The following is a 1,686-nucleotide window of genomic DNA, read 5'->3' on the forward strand; positions in this document are numbered from 1 at the left end:
GCGCACCCTGCTGCAGGATGTAGCCGTCGTGCACGGGAATGGCCGTCGTGTGGGTGGCGCCGCTGTCCAGCACCAGCCCCGTGCTGCGCCCGTTGGCGAAGCTGCCCCAGTTAAGGGCTAATTAAGGGGTTAATGAGCTGGGTAATGAGGGAGGGGGTCAATGGGGGGAGTCATGAGGGGGGTTAATGAGCTGGGGGGTTAATTAGGGGGGTTAATGAGGGGGAGAATTTGGGGCCTCCAGTGGGAATTAGGGGAGGGGCCGGGGGAATTTGAGGCTCTTCCCGGTGGGATCAGGGCCATTCCCATGGGATTGGGGCCATTTCCCGGGAATTGGGGCCATTCCCCACGGGATCGGGGTCATGTCCTGGGATTTGGGGCCATTCCCAGTGGAATTGGGACCATTCCCAATGGGATTGGGGCCGTTTCCTGGGAACCGGGGCCATTTCCCAGGAATTGGGGCCATTCCCAACGGGATCAGGGCCATTCCCACAAGATCGTGGCCATTTCCTGGGAATCGGGGCCATTCCCAACGGGATCGGGGTCATGTCTTGGGATTTCGGGTCATTCCAAGTGGGATTGAGGTCATTCCCAATGGGATCAGGACCATTTCCCAGGAACTGGGGCCATTCCCAGTGGAATTGGGACCATTCCCAACAGGATCGGGGCCATTCCCACAAGACCAGGGCCATTTCCCGGGAATGGGGGTCATTCCCAACAGGATCGGGGCCATTTCCTGGGAATCAGGGCCATTCCCAACAGGATTGGGGCCATTTCCCAGGAATCGGGATCATTCCCAGTGGGATGGGGGCCATTCCCAGTGCGATCGGGACCATTCCCAATAGGATCGGGGCCATTTCCTAGGAATCGGGACCATTTCCAACAGGATTGGGGCCATCTCCTGGGAATCGGGGCAATTTCCTGGGACTCGGGGCCATTTCCCGGGAATCGGGATCATCCCCAGTGGGATGGGGGCCATTCCCAGTGCGATCGGGACCATTCCCGCAGGACCAGGGCCGTTTCCCTGGAATTTGGGTCATTCCCAAGAGGATCAGGGCCATTTCCCGGGAATCGGGGCCATTCCCAAGGGGATTGGGGCAATTTCCCGGGAATTTGTGCCATTCCCATGGGGATCGGGGCCGGCGCCCGCGGCCGCGCGCTGTAGCGGGATACGCGGTGAGCACAGCCGTCTTGCACAGGAAGAAGGCCGGGATGTTGTAGTGCTCGAACATGAGCTCCGTCAGCTTCTCCCGCTTGGCCCGGGTGTTCCACTGCGCCGCAACAGTCGCACACAGCCCCAGGACACCCGGACACCCCCGGACACCCGGCCCGGACACCCCCAGGTACCCCCGGACACCCCCATGTACACCCAAGTACACCTGGACAGCCCCATGTACACCCGGACACCCCTGCATACACCCAGGTACACCTGGACAGCCCCATGTACACCCGGACACCCCCGGACACCCGGCCCGGACACCCCCAGGTACCCCCGGACACCCCCATGTACACCCAGGTACACCTGGACAGCCCCATGTACACCCGGACACCCCCGGGACACCCAGCCCGGACACCCCCATGTACACCCAGGTACCCCCGGACACCCCCAGGTACCCCCGGACACCCCCATGTACACCCGCACACCCCCAGGTACCCCCGGCCACCCCCAGGACACCCCCGGGTACCCCC

General features: G+C 62.8%; 1 protein-coding gene across 1 annotated transcript in view; it reads right to left on the reverse strand.

Moving 5' to 3' along the window:
• Nucleotides 1-6: 6 nt before the first annotated feature.
• Nucleotides 7-1,686, reverse strand: part of LOC112958584 (actin-like protein 6B) — a gene marked incomplete at both ends in the record, with an annotated part of 8,519 nt that continues 6,839 nt past the window's right edge. The window contains 2 exons of the mRNA XM_026052465.1: nt 7-101; nt 1,171-1,268. Coding sequence (XP_025908250.1) covers nt 7-101; nt 1,171-1,268 — 193 coding nt within the window. The remainder of the gene's footprint in view (nt 102-1,170; nt 1,269-1,686) is intronic.

Source organism: Nothoprocta perdicaria, unplaced genomic scaffold, assembly GCF_003342845.1.
Source record: "Nothoprocta perdicaria isolate Ctin4 unplaced genomic scaffold, notPer1 scaffold_895, whole genome shotgun sequence".
NCBI lineage: Eukaryota > Metazoa > Chordata > Aves > Tinamiformes > Tinamidae > Nothoprocta > Nothoprocta perdicaria.